Below are 15,424 nucleotides of genomic sequence, written 5' to 3'. Positions count from 1 at the left end.
ATGGTGAAAGTTGTTCTTAATGCAGTTCCTATGTATCAAATGAGCACCTTCAAGATGCCTAAAAAATTACTTAGACAGCTTGATTCACTGCAAAGGAAGTTATGGTGGGGATTTAAAAGTAATAAAGGATTGAATTTAATTGCATGGAGTAATATGTGCATCTCTAAAGATTTAGGCGGTCTAGCTTTTAGAGACTTGGAAAAACTTAATCATGCTCTACTTGCAAAATTAGCTTGGAGAATCTGTCAACAGAGTGATCATCTACTGACTAGAATCTTAAAAGCTAAATACTTTAAAAAGGAAGATTTCTTACACCTTATTGAGGAGAGAAAGAATTCATCATGGACTTGAAAGGGCATTGAGTTGGGTTTGTCAATTCTTCAAGATAATTACTTCATGGAAGTTAACAATGGAAAAGGTACTAAAATCTGGGTAGATAGATGGATAATTGGTCTAGATATCAAAGTAGAACCTCTCCATCCTTCACATCTCCAATATGTTTTTGTTAGTGAGTTGATCTTAACTGATACCAATTCTTGGAATACTTCTCTTCTCAACATGTTATTCATACCAGAAATTGTGGAGAAAATTAAGAATATGCAATTGTCAATTCAGGAAGATGATTGTATAAAATGGTTACCTGCTAGAGATGGTAATTTCTCTGTCAAGACAGCCTACAATAAACTTATGGAAGTCAATGTACAGCAGCAGATAGAATTAAATGTGGTTCTTATTGCAGTCTGGAAATCACTCTGGAAGATGAAGCTCCCACATCGTGTCAAGCTTTTCATCTGGAAAAGTTTAAAAGGAATAGTTCCTACAAGGATGCGATTAGCTCAAGAAATGCACAGCATAGAGACACACTGTGAGATCTGTAAACATGATGAAGAGACGTTATATCATCTTCTGATTAATTGTCATCATGCAAAGGAAGTTTGGAGAATACTCAATATCAACATTGATCAGATCTCAGCTAACTGTCAGACAGTTCAAGACTGGATAATCTCTTGGTTTCAAGATGTGAAAAACACTGGAATTGAAGATATACAGAGATGGCGTGAATTACTAATGGTTGGTTGCTGGACAATTTGGAAAGAAAGATGCGACTGCGTCTTTCAGGATAAATCTTTAAACCCTGTTAATAGAGCTAATAGGATACAATATCAACTCAGTAGCTTCAGTAATTCTCTGCATACTAGCTTATCTGGTCCTACATCTTCAGATACTTGTGTTGCATCTCATGACAGGATAACTAATAATCATATGCTTAATAATCACTCTGAACATTTGGATGCTTTTCAAGTTTTTAAAGATGCATCATTTGATTGTGATACTAATGATTGTGGTATCGGTGTTGTCTTGTTCAATCTAGCAGGAGAATGCACAGGTATTAAAGGAACCTATGCAGCTGGAGTAGTTGATGCTGAAATGGGAGAATGCATGGCAATTCTGGAAGGTCTTCAATGGGTTCGTGCTATGGAGTTAGACAGTATACATATTATTGTTGATGCTGAAGTGGTGGTCAATGCTATCAATAATAATTCTTACTCAGTGAGATGGGAGAATAGAAAACTTTTGAGAGATATTAAAACTCTTTTAGGATCTTTTAAATTTGCTAAAGTTAGTTGTGTTAGGAGAACTGCCAATGTTTTAGCAGACTCCATTGCAAAGTCTATCAGAAATGACAAGTCAGTCTTTGAAGAATTTATCTGCAATTCTTTGCAGATAGATACATTGTTAGTCAGGTTCACTGACTCTGATAATGATTAATCAATAAAATCCTTGTTATAAAAAAAAAAATAATAATACTACCTCCGTCCCACTATTAGATGACCTAGTTCAAGTTTGCACAATTCTTAAGGCAAGGAATGAAAGGGAGTATTTGTTAAGTATTTTTTACAATTATACCCTTATGGATAATAATTTGTCAAATTTAGAATTGATTTATCTCTCAAACTATATCATGGATTTTCGTAATCTTTGTATCATTGAAAAGCATTTTAAAACACCTACATAACGAATATAAACATGGATATGAAATTATACATATTTCTTATACTACCGATAATCAATCAAAAGGATAATCTTAGAAATATCTCTTGTTTTATGAGATAGGTCAACTAATAGTGGGACAGAGAGAATACTAATTCAAAGGGATCAATTAGGAAATGTATCTTAGGCCAAGCACCATGACACACCGGTTCTCTTTTCCTATCTCTTATTTGTAGAGAAGGGATATGGGTCACAAGGCAACCTCACTATGGTCTATTTGTATCCCTTCCTACACTGTACGGAAACTAAGTTTCCGTGTAAATAGTATCAAATGGAAACTGAGTATCCGTTTTTCATTTTTTTTCCCGTTGGGATATTTGTATAAGTAAAAAAGATAATTTAGAGTAAAAAAAAGGAGATATAATAGGTAAAAAAAAGAGTTCAGTAAAAAAAAAAAGTGAAAAGGAAAAGTTTTAGTGCGAAACTTGGAAAACCAAAAACGGATACAAGTGCAAAAAGCTACGGGAGCTGAGTATCCATTTCAACTGCCAAACGGATATTCAGTTTGCGTAAAGCAGAATTTTACACAGAAACTGAGTTTTTGTGATCAGATCTGATCCAGTTTTAAATGTAGGGAAGGTATACCCCCTACTTAGAAGGGATATGGGATATCATAGTAGATGGATTTTGAGAAATTTCCCTACATTTAGGGGATAGGGAAGGAAAATTGTGCACCACAATGCTTAGCCTTACACCCTTATATTTCATTTCAGTAAGGAGGAAGTCGGGAGTTCGTAGAAATTTGTATTTATTATTGTAATTGTGTAACGCGATGGATCTGGGGACTTGTGGGACTGGACGAATTCCCATCAACTCTAGTAAGATGGAAACCAGGAGTTCAACCCCGAAATATGAAAGTTTGTATTTAATTATTGTAGTTGCATAATTGGATGGGTCTGGAAGTAAGCTCCAATCAGACTGGATGAATTCAGATAGAGGTGCGGGCTGTTTTTCAATGGTATTGGCCATAATTTTTAGATTCGTACACGCGACTCAAAATGTTGGAATCACTAGTTTTGGTCAACCAGAGCATGGACAAGTTAGGCAAGATAAAGAGCGGCCAAGATTTGTTGAGGGAGAAGCTAAATCAATGACTATGGTTGTTTACATCATTATTATATCATTAATTTCTCATAATAAATATTTTATTAATCTTACTAGGTATCACCGGGGCCTTACGGCCCCGGCTCAACCTTTCCTTTTAGTATTAAGTGTAAATGTTTTATTTCTTTGTAACAATACATTAAAAAGGACTACAACTAAATATTAAGTGTAAACATTTTATTTCTTTGTAATAATACGTTAAAAAGGACTACAACTTCGGGAGTCTATTCATTCGGAAGATAAGATCAGGATTGCCCAGGAAGATTTTAGATATAACCCATACAATTTGGGACTAATAATTTCAGCACGCCCTTCACGTGTAGTCTCCTTGGATCTAACATATGGACATTAAATCTGGTGATGCGGAGTAAAGGTGTTGTCAAATGACTCGTCATAAATTGCCTGTTCGGATACCATGTGAGACTAATATTCTCAACAAACTACAATAATGAAATTAAATTTGTCCTAATCAAAGATAGAAACTTTAAAACAGTAATCACAATAGGGGCGCATTTACACACACATTTCCAGTTTAAATAGCATGATTAATAACATGGACAGAATCAAAGTTGGAAGTTCAGATTTTGAGCTATAACTGGATGTTCAAGTTTTGAAAAGTAATCGGACCAAGGAAGACTTTGCAAAATCAAGTAATGCAAAAAGATGAACATATAAAAAAAAACGTGTTTGCAACATCATGTTTAACAGAGAAAAAAAAGGAGTGTAGCGAAAGATAACTCACCACCTGAAATGGCTTGACGATTTTAGGGTTGAATCATTGAAGAGATTACATATTGAGTACGCATTAAATTTAGATATACACTTGTTGTGCTAAATGTTACATTGCTCTTGCACTTATCAATACTAAGCTTTACAAAAAATATTCAATCCTATAACTCCAGCTTTTCGTAAATCAACAAAATAGGTACATTTACTATCTCATCTGTCCCTTGTTACTTACATCAAGGTAGTTCAAAGCACAAAAAAAAAGGCAAGGGAAGATCCAACAAACTATACCTAATTCTCCATAAAGATTAAAGAGTCCTGGAAAGGTTGAGCCCGTGGATGTTATTATAAATATAATTATTGGTGAATATTTATAACTGAATCTAGGTTTTCTAATGCACTTGGCACCTCGTGTTAAGTAAACCATAAAAATAACATTTTTCACATAATAAACACTTTTAGTATACATAATACCAAGCACATTTTCGCGCATGACGTGTTTCATATTTTTGGTAATATCATTAAATAAGTATACTATTTCTCACGTAGATTCGTACATGTTTTAACTTTCAAGTAATGTCATACATAGATATAGAAGTAAATATGAGATAGGAACAATATTTTCTCATAGTCTCTTATCATCATTATCTGAGCATTCATTATTTTCAGTCCTATAAAAGTTAGCCTATTCTAACTCCAGAAGATCGAGCTTTACTTGGGATAAAAACCTAGATAATGTTATTGTGAGCTTGTTTAAACCAATAGTATAACCATGCTTAACATTTGACCATTGACATGTCCTTCACCTTAATATATTTTGGGACAGGGGCGGAGCCACATGGAAGGGTGGGTGTTCACTTTCCCACCCATCCCATATGATTTCCAAGCCCAATGTTTCATATTTTAACCCAATATACTCGTTTTTACCCATTTTGCACCCCTTTAAATGTCCACCCATTTATTACTTTCCCACCCAGTTCTTAAAACCTGGCTCCGCCCTTGTTTTGGGACATTATGTATGAAAGTTATTATGATTAATTATGACTCCTGCCCTTCAATTATGACCCAAAGTGACGCCATGCATGTGCAAATAATCGAGTTAACGGCTGGTCTAGTTCATCACGGTGGAATGCAACGACAATTTATGTGTTTTAAGTTATTTCCAGCTGTTACATTGACTTCGATGAAAACCATGTAAATAAATATGTTGTTCTGCAATGAAACAAAAATAAAAGTCAAAATTGTTAACTCACTCAGAGTTGTCGTACTACAATTTATGTGTTCTAAGTTATTTCCAGGTGTTATCTTGACTTTGGTGAAAACCATGTAAATAAGTATGTTGTTCCGCAGCAAGACAAAAATAAAGCGAAAATTGTTAAGTCACTCGGAGTTATCATACTGTGAACTTTATAAATAGAAGAATCGAACAAACAATCATCTAGAAAAAAGGTAATCTAAAGAAAACCATCCCAAAAAAGTTCATGAAAATCAGGCATATCAAATGGTGTCTTTTGTCTCGAAAACTTAGTTGTTCTCATTCTTCATCCAACGCCCGTTACTATACCTTCCTAAATTGTTCTTATTTTAATGTTTTCACCAAGAACCTAGTGCTCTTTCGTACCTATTCACTTATTTTTATGGTACACAATAATACTATTGGCACTCAAATATATACTGACTATAAAATTCAACATTGGTTCCATACAACAATTACATATTTGTGCTTCCATTAAAGAGATCGAGGCTTATGAACTTCGTGGAGATGATAGTTTAATAGCATGTTTTGGTATGTTTTTCGACTTCTAGAAGTCGAAAAGTAATAAGTCGATTTGAGTACTGAATTTCGAAACTACTTTTAAATTTTGTGAAGCAAAATAGTTTTGCTTTAGCTTCCGACTTCTGGAGAAGCAGAATCACTTATACTTTTGGTATCCAAGCACGCTTTTATCATATTTTTCCTAACCAACATATAATGATATAAGCTCTTCCAATTAAGATAGTGCTTATTACTTTGTTCGATTTTTCTCTTTTTCTTAATTAAGATGTTTTGGTTCCAATTAAGAGTTTTATTTTTGCAAGTTTTCTCATCTTCGAATTTGAAACTATTTATTTATTTATTTATTTATAGTAATTTTGTAAATCTTTCAACAACCAAAATAGGTTTATTACATAAATAATTTACTCTTTCAACACCTATATGGATTCTGATTCCACACATTCTATCAAAGTCATGTATGTAATTTCACAAAACATAATTCAAAGACTAACAAACCAAACCAACAAAGAAGATAGTAATAAAGTTCAAGAATCGAAAAGGATAGAGATCCAGCATCGAGTACATCCAAAATGGTTGAAGAATAATCACTGAATAACACCCGGAAAAAAGACAGTCATTGCAGTACTAATAAAAAATCGGTAGATTCATGGCCGTATCAACAAAAAATTTCTTCCTTTCACCTTCTTAGCAGCATCTTCTTCTAGCATCTTTTCGTAAGATCGAAACAATCCCCACATCTTATTATCTCTTCGTTAGATCGAGACCATCCCCATATTCTTTCTACACAGAAGTACGATTTCGCCTACGCTGTGTAGTCAGCTATTATTTCAAGTTCCCCCAAAAACATTTCATCTATTGATATCTTGGCTTTCTCCAAGGATGTCATCACCCCAAATCCAAGCTTGTACGTATTTTGCTCTATCTTTTCCTTCTTCTGTCGATATCCAAACTTGTACGTTCTTCGCTCTATATTCTTCCTTTTTATATCTTCTTTATAGAAATCTGCCATCGCATGCTGAGACATCAATGTCAGTAATTACCTCGGGCGCTTTCTGTTCCACTGTATCATTGCTCAAGTAAATATGTTCCTCAGGCTTTGATTTGGTACCCACTCGCTCTGTTCCTTTGCTAACATACCTGAACATGTACTTCACGGCACGACCATTAGTAGAAATGTCCATAGCTTAATCATTTTCACAAAGACATATTAATTACCTAGGAAAATGCACCACACTATAACATATACACACTACTGATAAATTGAAAAACAAAGCTGCAATAACTACATACACATCTGCTAATCATAGATAGTCTCTAAACAGATTTCCTCGAAAAATCTTTTTGCATTTTAGGTTTCATACCATGGATGTGGCGAGGCAGTACAAATTTTGGAAAAAAACACCTACGATGGCCTCTTTATCAACAACTTATCAACAAATAAAACTTGAATACCAATAAAATTTCAGCTAAGTAAATTATGTGCAAAATTTAAGTTCTGGCTTGAATTTGGCAGGACATTAAAATCAGGTCTGCTAGAAATAACCAATGAGGTTAATTTCTGGACAAAAAAATAGGTAGATCAATTTTATGGCTAGTGATCGATTAAGAAATAGGTAAATCATACATGTGGTTCACTAAAATCGGGAGAAAATGCCTTTATTGCTAACAGGTAGGTTAAATTTATGGTTAGTGATCGATTAAAATATGTTATATTATGTCTGGGAAATAAAGCCTAAAAAGCATAAAGTTTTTAAGGAAACCAAGGATTATTTATTGCTAGAGAACTAATTCATGCCTGTTCTTTTAGAACACCAAACTTAACCTTCTAAGAGTAGGAAAGTCTGCTAATACCTTACTTGCATACACCCCTATTCTATAAATTGCGGCACATCCCACTTGCGAGAGACGTTTTAAGTTGCAATTGTCGTACAGTTTAAGAAACTTACACTTGGTTATACATACACTCAAGATCCTGCAAAAATACCAAGAAAAGTGATGTTAGCTTTAAAGCATAGGGTTTCCAGAACTTCTGCCATGACCCTGTCCACCTGTCTCTGAGAACCCACCGTTGACATTTCTACCTGTAAGGGAAAAAATATTAGCGTTTGGGTACATCTAAAAACAATCTAAGACGCTTCATTCAAACCTTAGACGTGTAATTAAGCACCGTGAAACTTAATATATAAAATGAACAATTTATAACCATGTAAATAAAGTATAAGGGGTCTGATGAAAAGGAATAATACTACAACAGCTGATCTGTAGAGACAATGAACTACCTCAGTTAGGCATCGGTAAGCCTATTAATTAGAAAGGTGATAAGTAATAAGCATTGGTACCGCAAAAGAACCAAGTAAGATTAGCTGCACGAAACATGTGTAACCATAGGGACCCCCGCCATCTGTGGGAATCGAACCCACAACCACATGGTTCAAACCCATGAGCTCTTCCAACTGAGCTAAGATGGCAAGTAGCAACACGTGAGGAATGGCGATCAGATTCATAATCATGTATTTGGGTTATTATACTGTAGAATTTTTACAACATCACAACAACATAGAATTAAAATAATAAAAGAGATTTTGAACTTTCTTAGTAATTGTACAATTCCATGTCAATGGGAACAGTGGTATCAGAGATCGGGTTTTAGTTCTTTGGTCCTAAGATAGATAAATTTTCCATCCCTTTCTTTGCAACTTCCAGGTTAATAGTAACCATTACTGGTTGTTGCAGCTAAACCTGCACAGATGAGTAGCTTAGCCACCATTTCCTTAAATTTTCTACAGTAATAGTAAATGGTCAACAATGATACCAATAATTTTAATTTTTTTTTTGCAAGGGTAACATTTCTATCTCAGAAGAAAGTGTTGGTTCTACTTGGTATTATCCTCTTAAGCTTATTGAGATTCTCTTGGTCAATTCCACTGATAAATCTGTTTTTTCAGAAAAATTCCCGCAACTAAGCTATAAATGGTATTTCAACTCACCCAAAATGTTTTTTCAGTGAGATTCTATGTGCTCATTAGTGCTGAATATGAATAATAATTCAAAAAAAATGATCTTTGAGAAACAACAGCAGTTTCCGATTACCCATAAATTGCTAATTGCTATAGTAGGAAAACACACAAAGGAAAGAATTGCACATAATAGCCAAAAACATAAATTATTTCTGGATAATAGCCATATTAACAACAGATCAAACTGCAAAGGAGAAGCAAGAAGAATGTTAGCGAACAATACTTCTAATAACAACATATATTATACAGGTTCATAAAATTTTTGTATTACATATGTTCAGAGAGTCACATGCTGTGGCCAAACAGAGACTTAGTGAAGACCAACATTTGTATGCCTATATACTAAAATTTTGGGCGTCAGTGAAATGCTTGGTCTACTCAATAACTAACAACATTTTTCTTTCAAAATAATGAGAGAAATTATTAGAACATACTAAAAAAAAAATAGAGCTCCTGAACAATCAGACCATAACTTCTGCTCCTCAAAATTTCAAACCATAACAAAGGTAATTATACACATTCGTAAAGAGAAGTATTAATTTCTTTTCCTCGCCATACTTAGTGCTCAGAAGTCACAAAAATTTGAATGTAAATGCATAATCTAACAATTCGGAAATAATCTAATCATGCAGTCAAATCTCTGAATATTATAGAGAATCATTTATTTCTTTGCCTCGCCATATATGGACTACAAACTTACCACTTAGGCAGTTCAACTGATTACTTGCATATGATCCCAGAGAGAGCCTTTCAACAGATGAACCTCGACTCATTTTGCAGTTCTGTCTTACCGAGCTTCAATTCTTTTAACCTAAACACTGAAGAAAAAATAAGGAGGCAAGCATTATCAACTTCATAGGATTTCGATGGCTTTGCAAATGCAAATGAATTTCTGAAACCTGAAAGGGTAACAAACTACCACATAGTAGGCCTGGTTTCACTCTGGAGTCACCATTAAATCCTTCCCTTGCCCAGTCCATGTTAATGGCCATTGTTATTAATTAAAATTTTATTACAGGTTTCGTCTGTATTATTATTGGAGTGGACACATCTCAATTCAGATAATAACAAAAAAGGTGACAGCAAGAACACAATTTTCAAGTGGTTTTCCGTAAGCACCTATACTATTTACAGAACTTAATCGTGAAACATTAGAGGAATTACCAATGTTCGGTGACAAACCACCTTGTGTAGATCGTAAACCATGTGGACTGATGTGGTCTATAGGACAGAATTCGAAAGAAGAGGATAAGGGTGGCGATGGGTATGGGTGGTGGTGCCAAGAAAGTGAAACGCTGGTATTTCACTTTTCACACTCTCCTCTATTTTAGTTTGTCCTAAAATCAAGTAAGTACTTTAATAATTGAGGTCAAGAAAGAACAGAGGAGAAACCTAGATTCTCTAAGTCACAGTCAACAATTCGAATAACTTGTAGCAATAATTTGGCTGATTTGAGAACTGCAAATCTTGTAGGTTTAATCGGAGAACTATAATTTTCCAAATTAGAGAATTACACCCCATATCTAATTGTTATCTGAAAGGCTAATTGTTCTCTGACAACCCAATCTGATTTTTATCAATCAGCCTACAACAATCAAAAGAAGCAAAAAAAAAAAAAAAAAAAAAACTTGCAGATTAAAAATTCTAGGGTTTCCACATGTCTACCTCCTTCTTCGTTTCCTCTCATCGTCTTTGTGATTCAACTTTCCCTCCTAAATTTCCTGCAAACATAAAGGAAACTGAAATCTCAAAAATAAAACCATTTAATCAAGAATCCGGGTTTCTTCGCGAGTGAGGAGAAGAATCATAGTAGCAGAAAAAGAAAAATGAAGCAGATAAATAACACACATGAAAAGACTATTTTTAGTGCTTTAGATCCTACGCTAAGGAACATTTCGGAATATCCGGACGTTTCCAGACGTCCCAGACCACCACCCTACCTTATTCCTGTTGACCCACGCACCCTTGACATTACTGAACTTTCTTGGCCGTCGAATTCAATTAAGGGTAAAACTGATGCTTATACCTATTCAAAGTATCAAATTAACTATTGAAATTAATCAAATATTGATGTCGGTCACATAAAGTGATTCTATTTTGTCAGTTTGTTGTTACACAATACAATGCAAAGGGAAACTGTTTTAAACCATGAGTAGCGCAAAGCTATTACAATACAATAAACTGTTTTAACTATTGGTATATTACAACAAAGCTACAGCAGTGGGTAGCAAGGTTGTAAGTACACTGATACCATGTAGATGAACTCTAGAAAAGTGAACATGAAAAACCAAGAAAATACAGCCAAAAAGTTTAATACAGAAACCATGTTCGAAATTCACAATCCTCATATGCTACTAATCATATGTATAAGTTGACACAATAATACAATGCTCTGGGCATAATATGTTAGAGTTTCTTAGATTATACCTCACATAGGAGTGGCCTTCTCTGATCAGATATGAGTATGGTTACTAATGCTCAACTTTCTGTTTCCTCATATTTTGGTTACTAACCTATCTCTAAACTCTTATAAAAAGAAAACACATATTTAACATCTTCAAAACTATCATAAACAGTTTGAAGAAAGTAATAATTAAAAGAGCGCTACGACATTAATAAGAGTTTACCTTTTCCTGTGCCTCGCTAGATGATGATGATAATTTACATTCCATTATACAATGGCCTATCCAATATATGTACATTAGTTTTATGATAATACCCAAAAGATTGACTTTTTGTAAGCAAATTTTGAATAACAAATTAAAACAAAACCATAAATTGGATTTTATCATTTTTCTATCAAATAATTCAAATTCTGAGCTGGGAGATGAAAGCATGAATTTCTTTCTGGAAATAAACAGTTGAAGAGGAACATTACTTGCTTGCTGGAGTGCCACCAAACTCTAGGATGTAGTGTTTCTCCTTCTCCCATTCTTTGGACGATAGTAATAAGTACTCCTTGCTATCACTTGGACCTTCGTTAGATTGCACATACAAAGCTCCTCATATGTGCTTGCATTACTTGGAAGCAAAAAAGCTCAATTCTGGTGGCCATTTATCTATAGGAAGAAATAAAAAATTGAAGATTACATTCCTAACTAATGCTCATAGCAAGACAAAATAACCAAGTCCATAATGCTGTATCAAAAGAAAAACAAAAAAAAATATCATTATGCGTTCTTATGAGGTTGTAATTAGCAGGATTTCTGTTTAAATCATAGTTTCCAAATCCATGACAATAATTAAGGCCGGATTAAAACAAATTTGCAGATATGCAAATATGGAAAACTAAGCAATTATGTGAATACTGACATGCTGAGCAACAGCATGGCAGCAAGTTCCAAGAAGATAACACAAACCATAAAAGCATTTGTTGAAAGTTGACTATTCTCTCCCAATTGGATATGTATTCCTCAACCAACCTGTTTATTTTTCTCTATTGTAGCAAAGAAAAACACGGTTAACGGAAATTAAACTAAAAATCTAAAGAAAAAAGCACAGATAATTTTCCATATAGCTGACTTTGATCAATCCTAAAATAAAATGATGACATATCTACTTATGTTAGCAAACCTGATGGATGAGCAGTGCAAGAACCATAGGTACAGCATGATCTCGAAGGATAGAAAAATGGTAGGACAAAAAATATCAGGAGTTGCGCAAACTCAGATAATCACCTTCCCCAGTCACTCAGTATTAAAAAGGGTAAACAACAGGCAGCTAAATATCATAACCTAAAAGTAAATAGCAGGGATGAACTTACCATCAGTCAATGTGGGTTGGAATTAGTTATGGTCCTTATGGAAGGTACACACTTTGTTGCTTAATAATTAAGAAGATGATACTTACCTGAAAAATCTTGAACGCTCAATATTCAAATACAAAAGGCAAACTTCATTCTCTCTCTTTGTCTCTCTGCTCTGAGTTCTCCATTGGTAAATTTAGAATACAGAATACTTACAATTCGAATAATAAACTTTCTCTTTCCTTAGCATCTCACTTCCTTCTGCAGCATAAATCCATCAAAAACCCTAATCAAACCCAGCAAAATAAGCAGATTAAACACGGAACAATTAATTCTATCAGGTGATAGAATTATTAAGTAGAATACATAAAAACAACTTCAATTGAATACCCAAACTTTTATAATTCAAAAAATCACGATGGGGAAGCCGTAATTAAGATTTAGATGGAAAATTAAACCTAAATATAAAATTCGATTCATAATTCTATCAACTTTTCACTTTTGAATGATTGAACCATATAATAGTTCTTCTGCAACAATTAATAGAAATCATTAGCCAGAAAACCTAATATCATTATCAAGCTGCTTCAATTAATAGATATGGGAGAACCTGAAAACTTTGAATTGAGTTTTTCTGATTCAAATTTGCTTCTTAAATCACAAAACAAAAAAAATCCTGTTAATCCAATTAGTATGAACTTGAAGCAAAAGGGAGGCTAGAGAGAACGAAGAATCGCACAAAAAAATAAACAGTGAAGCAAATCTAAGGGCCTAAAGGTAGAGAAAATTAGCTTTTATATCTGACATAAACACCCATTGCATCGAACGGAAAGAAGGAACAAACGAACCTTTTTAGCACAATCTTTAGGTTCTCTACAATTTGACATACATTCACTGAAATCTCCAGAACTCGTAACACCTTCCTTTGTTCCCTGTGATTCCCATCCTAATGCCATCTCATAACAAATATCTCTCTCTGGAGATTGATCGATTTAATTTCAGCTCCAAACGAATCTTCTCGGTGATGCCGACGGCTAGGTTTATTGAGAGAGATCACGGACGGTGAACATATAATCAGATTGTTCTTTCTTTTCGTGACTATATATATTGTATAACAACTACCCCTTAGCCCGGTAACGGCACCGGCCATGATGTTGGTTCATTTTTAATATATCTTATAATTTGTGTCCCGAATACTTATCAACTCCTTATGATTTAATATGGGTTTGTCATAAAAATAGTCGGGATTTTCCTCTCTTTTTTTCTTGTTTTTTTCCTTTAATATTTTACCGCAAGAAATTTGCTCAAACGAAAGAAATATAACTTCCATACAATTTTTTATTTAGGTTCATTGCTTATAATGAGATAATGCTCTATATGAACATGGATGTTTAAATATTTTTTTAGAAATATGTCGTCATCAGCGCTCATCTCAGTGAAATCAACTAATCAATATCGTCCATAAAAGTCTCCTCATGCTCCTATTTCGCTCCTGCTAACTCATTTATCATGGTCATGTTGTCGATCCTCCAAATAGGCAGAGAATAATATTTTTTTGCATGAACGGATGATACAAACTCTCCAATGTGACATGATTTTCCTGTAATTTTTCAACACCCATCAAATGACAATGTTTAAAATGTGTACCAATTACCTTTTCGAAGGGATTGTATATATGCAAACCTCTGCCATTAAATCTTCAACAAAGTATTGTGCCCAACAGTTCGTCTTAACGAAGGCTTTGGTAACTTCAAAAGTCTTGGACATTTTGTCACTTCCATATGTTCCTACCTTCAATTGGAATACAATCTGGCGACAGATTACCTCGTAAAGAACCTTGAACACATATTGTACTCCCTGATCCTATTTCAAATTTATAGTTGTCAATAGATCCTTTACCAAAAGTTGACATCTTCTACATTGAATATTTATAAAAAAAAATTATGGTATTGTGGATCGTTGCTTTCTAAGATTGTAGTTTTCAAAATTGGTCTCTTCAAGTCCCACGGCTTTCTAAGTTCATATATCCTATTTGTTTTTAACATTTTAGTTAGCCATATTATGTGTGTTACTAACTTTAAACTTGATGTCATCTTCTACTGTGAACTTTATGTGATTTCAGAATCGAAATAGTTATACCTCTTTCATTCGTATCAAGTAATTCATCGTATATCCCAACAATTCTTCTACAACAATTCCTTTCTTTTGCCGTTTCCGGACCATCGGTAGCCATTATTATCAAACGCAATCTGTCTAATTTTTGTTGATGTTATGTATTTGCAATGTTCATTTTTCTTAAATAAATAGATTATGGAAAAACTAAAAAAAAAAGAACATAAGTATTTCATCGTGTCTAAGTTACTATATCCAAAATCCTCCGGACACTGCTTCTGGTGCCTTGTTTCCTCAAATTCATCGTTGCATTCTAGAAAGTACATGCAACACCAATCAATTGCGAAGTGTGTTATTTGCGCAAGTGTGGTCAATGTATCCCTTACATGTAATAATAATAATAACACGTCAATTTTTTTCAAGGCGTCCAGTTGTAAATGGTATGAATCTAATGGATTTGAATTGTACGGGACAATCATAGTTCACAGACGTAAACACACATATCCCATAACAGTATTGCAATATATAAAACCATAAAGATTAATACTGCAAAAATCATCTTCCAAATAAATTTAGAATTTAAACCAATAAATCTAAAAACATGAAGATGAAAACGTTGGACATAGCTATGTGTAATCACAATAATGGCTATTCCAAACTATAGTTATTCTTCTAACAAAAACAAGAAAATAGAAGATTTACTAGACAAACTAAAGGAAAAATCAGAATTCATTGAGAACTTCATATCTTTCAATGAATCCGTCAAAGAAGGTGTCATTGATTTCCGTTACTCTCTTGACCGTAGATACACCATGTTCGTGAGTTAGAACACCAACTTTACGATTAACAACCCTAGCAAGCTGTCTAGCTTTGACACAATCCATGGTGTGC

At 33.9% G+C, this 15,424-nt stretch overlaps 1 protein-coding gene, 1 long non-coding RNA gene and 1 other non-coding gene across 9 annotated transcripts; 1 reads left to right on the top strand and 2 right to left on the bottom strand.

Moving 5' to 3' along the window:
• Nucleotides 1-351, top strand: LOC113360404 (uncharacterized mitochondrial protein AtMg00310-like). Its single transcript, XM_026603913.1, has one exon. The coding sequence runs from the start codon at nucleotides 1-3 to the stop codon at nucleotides 349-351; it is 351 nt and encodes a 116-aa protein (XP_026459698.1).
• Nucleotides 352-6,091: 5,740 nt separating this feature from the next.
• Nucleotides 6,092-13,475, bottom strand: LOC113358200. Of its 7 annotated transcripts, XR_003364262.1 has the most exons (6): nucleotides 13,270-13,475; nucleotides 12,036-12,707; nucleotides 11,555-11,735; nucleotides 11,304-11,359; nucleotides 10,342-10,397; nucleotides 6,092-9,494 (listed from the first exon to the last, which is right to left on the bottom strand). It is a non-coding gene; the product is annotated as an uncharacterized LOC113358200 (long non-coding RNA). The 7 variants fall into 7 exon arrangements; XR_003364258.1 differs by having other exon boundaries at nucleotides 6,092-8,112; nucleotides 9,377-9,494; nucleotides 10,342-11,735; XR_003364259.1 differs by having other exon boundaries at nucleotides 10,617-11,735.
• TRNAQ-UUG lies at nucleotides 8,055-8,127 on the bottom strand. Its single transcript has one exon. It is a non-coding gene; the product is annotated as a tRNA-Gln (tRNA).
• Nucleotides 13,476-15,424: the final 1,949 nt, after the last annotated feature.

This window comes from Papaver somniferum, chromosome 3, assembly GCF_003573695.1.
Source record: "Papaver somniferum cultivar HN1 chromosome 3, ASM357369v1, whole genome shotgun sequence".
In the NCBI taxonomy this organism is placed as follows: domain Eukaryota; kingdom Viridiplantae; phylum Streptophyta; class Magnoliopsida; order Ranunculales; family Papaveraceae; genus Papaver; species Papaver somniferum.
The sequence above is the reverse complement of the archived record's forward strand: the minus strand, read 5'-3'. Positions and strand labels throughout refer to the sequence as shown.

Coding starts and splice junctions, on each gene's coding strand:
- LOC113360404 (XM_026603913.1), top strand. CDS start 1: ATGGTGAAAGTTGTTCTTAATGCAGTTCCTATGTATCAAATGAGCACC.